General features: G+C 44.8%; 1 protein-coding gene across 1 annotated transcript; it reads left to right on the top strand.

Annotated features, from left to right (window-relative positions):
- Positions 1–2,329: 2,329 nt before the first annotated feature.
- Positions 2,330–3,340, top strand: LOC145643219 (uncharacterized). The gene has a single exon (XM_081694374.1). It carries the CDS (start codon positions 2,330–2,332, stop codon positions 3,338–3,340), a length of 1,011 nt encoding a protein of 336 aa, XP_081550500.1.
- The last annotated feature ends 268 nt before the right edge of the window (positions 3,341–3,608 follow it).

The following is a 3,608-nucleotide window of genomic DNA, read 5'->3' on the forward strand; positions in this document are numbered from 1 at the left end:
TTAAACAAAAAACCAAATCGAACTGACCCTATGATTATCAAATCCGACCGAAATCGACCCACTAATCATTTCAACCCATTATAAAGCGATCCTTTATAGCTTAAAACTGATGAACCCAACCCAAATTCGAATTGTTTATCCAAATTGACACCCCTACCTTTATATGATATATTTCCCCAATTTTATAAGTGTTTCACTTTGATTGGACGTAGGTAATGTTGAATTTTGGCTAATAGTATATCTTATTTATTAATAATTATAAATTAGTAAAAGAAATTGATATTCTAAAATTATACATTGAGTTTTTCGCATGATTTTGTATTTTTTTTTTCTTAGTTATATTTTACTTGACTTGTTTTATTTGTTACGTTTGTCAACTAATGCGTAGGTATAACCGTCGATATATTTAGCTATCAATGAATAAAAATTAGTTACTAAAAAACTTTATAAAATTTAGATATTGTATAAGTATTTATTAAGACAATTATAACAAGATCTCAATTAATATATGTTTATTTGGTGAATCTCCATCGTCCAGCCTCATTTATGTCAATGTATGTACCTAAGGCTATATTTGATGTTGTATACACCTAAGAGTCTAAGACTATAGGTTATGCTTTTGTATGCACCTCGTTACTATGTGGTATCATTGTAAACATCAATTTTGTTTGGGCCTAGTCCATTGTCCTAAGCTCAGTGACCTAGAATTACGAAAATACCCCTTCATGATCCAGCCCATCATTAGTCAGAGCAAAGTACGGATTTACCCCTAATCTGTCCAATTAAGTACAACTTCTGCCACCTGAAAGTACATTTATAAATAGCTCTCCAATCATTGATGATGGTAACTTTTTCCTAATTCTCTAATCTTTTCTCTCTACTTTATCTCTCTAAAGTAATCTTTCTCTCTCTATTTTCTCTCACTAGAAAGTACATTCGCTGACTTAAGCATCGGAGGGGCTTTCCCGGGTCATACCCCCGGGGTAGTTAACCTTCTTTCTTTTGCAGGCCTAGCTCTCGGACAGCAAGGCGTAGCTGAGGGAAATTCGGACATACATTGGACATAGTTCTAGGACATCTTGATTACCTTTACTACTCTAAGACTCCCAGGAGCATTCTGTTTCCAGAAACAGGTGGCGTCGTCTGTGGGGATAACAAACAAAAAGTCATGGTGAACACTAGACGTCCCCGTAGCTCTCATCAAGATGCCATTAGGCAAGCTCCAATTCTCTCGGCCAGGAACCCTCATGCAGTCGAAGAAATTTTACCTAGGACTCATAGTGAGCTGGAGAGAGAAGTGAACAGCCCCCAGGTGGTTACTCGCCGAGACTTAGACCAGCTGGCAGCCCAAATCAACAGAAACTTGGAGGAAAGCCTCAGGGCACTTATCAACCAAGGGGTGGGGCAAGGCAGGCAGGGGAACGCTCCACAGCCTAATCCTCATGCGTCCCATATCCATCAAGTCTCCTCTCGGCCTCAAAGATCTCGCCGCTCTCACCCCGATCAGTCCCATGACCCCCAGCGGGAGACAAGGCAGCCAAGCAGGCCAAGGGATGCTAGAGAGATCATCAATGACCGAAGGCTGAAGGATGGCACTTTAGATGCCCGAGAGATAATCAACTCCAAGAGGGAGAACTCCAAGGAAGATAACAACCCCCCCCAGAGAGGTCGAACTAGAGTTCACTCTCGGCATGGGTCAACAAGGTACCGAGATAGCATGATTCACTCGGCTACCTCCAGACCAAGAAGAGGAGCTAATCAGCCCGCTCGTTCAGTAAGCAGAAGCCCCGAGCGTCCTTCCTCCCCCAGGCCCCGAAGGCTCGGGATTGTCAAGAACATCACTCCCTTCAGCCAGGAGATAATGAACACCCCTATTCCTCCTAAGGTCAAGATCCCTACATTGGACCCTTATGATGGAAAGACAGACCCGAATGACCATCTGAACGCTTACAAAGCACAGATGGGAGTCCAAACCGGGTGTGAGGCTTCATGGTGTAGGTTCTTCCCTACTACTCTCAAGGGCATAGCCCAGACATGGTTCAACAACCTTACCCCCGGGAGCATAAGGACGTTTGACATGTTAGCCACTCAGTTCAAAAAGCACTTCATCGCTGGGAGTAGGCAAACAAAGACTAGCGTTCATTTGATGACGGTGAAGTAAGGGGAGAATGAAAGTCTTAAGGACTACATCAAGAGGTTTAACACTGAGTCTCAGCTCATCCCCGACCTCCAAGACAATGTTGCTTTCACAACCCTTCTCTTTGGGCTCAAGTCCAACAAGCTGAAATTTGAACTTGTCCATGACAAGGTGAGCACCTTCTCCAAAGCTATGGAGAGAGCTGAGAGGATCATTGAAGCTAGTGAGGTGTGCAAGGCACCCGTGGCAAACAGCAAGGGGAAGAGAAAGCAAGAAGATAATTATCATGACAACCGGAATAGAAGGCCGAGGAGGGCTGAGAGTGATGATGAAGGACTTAAGTACAATGCTGATAGGCGTGAAATCTACCTGGACATAAAGCATAAGGCTATTCTTCCTAAGCCTAACCCCATGAACACGCCGATTGAGCAGAGGAACAAGAAGCTTTGGTGTGAATACCACAAGGAGTGTGGCCATACCACCCGAAACTGCAGAGAGCTTAAGAGAGCCCTTGACAAGCTAGCTGAAGAGGGAAAGCTTAACATATATCTTAAGTCTCCCCCGAAGGATAAGCAAAGCAAGGCCGCCAAGGAAGTGCAAGAAGCACATAGTTCAGTTGACACTAACCTGAGCATCAATGTCATAGCCGGAGGGTTTGCCTCCGGGGGTTTGTCTAACAGGGCACGCAAGAGTCACTTGCGGTCGCTCGAAGAGCCCATCTATGACATCGACACCCCCTCATCTGCCCCGAAGGACCCTCTCATGGTATTCGGGGATGACAAAGGAAAAAAGATTCAAAGGCCTCATGATGATCCCTTAGTGATTCATATGAAGGTAGCCAATGCTAAGGTGAAAAAGATCCTAGTGGATAGTGGAAGTTCAGCGGACATCATTACATGGAAATGCATCGAGCAAATGCGTTTTGGAAGAGGTGACCTGACACCCCTGGAGAAACCCTTAGTGGGATTCGGGGGGCATCATGTATACCCCCTGGGAACAATCAAGTTATCCGTCCGTTTGGGAGAAAAGAACAAGGGGAGAAGCTTGGTTCATACATTCTTAGTTGTGGATACCCCTCTTCCATACAACATGATTCTTGGCCGACCCCTCCTCAATAGGGTTAAGGCTGCCATCTCAACCTATCACTTACTCCTCCAATTCGAGATCGATGACGGATCGGTGGGCAAGATATTCGGAGATTAGTTTGAGGGAAGAAAATGCTATGTAGATAGCTTGAAGACGCCTGAGAACTCCGTCAATCAAGAGGACAAGGGGTCCAAGAGGAAAGCCATGGAAATTGATGAACCTCCTCATCCGGTCATGAGCACTTACATGGCTGAAAATCCAAAGCAATATGGTAGGCCTAGGCCTATTGAAGAAGATGAGAGCATACCCTTAGGGGATGATCCTGCTCGGACCGTGAGGGTGGGAAAGAACTTGGACCCCCGGCTCAAGGAAGAAATCATTCAAG

This window comes from Chenopodium album, chromosome 8 (genome assembly GCF_948465745.1).
Source record: "Chenopodium album chromosome 8, dcCheAlbu1.1, whole genome shotgun sequence".
NCBI lineage: Eukaryota > Viridiplantae > Streptophyta > Magnoliopsida > Caryophyllales > Amaranthaceae > Chenopodium > Chenopodium album.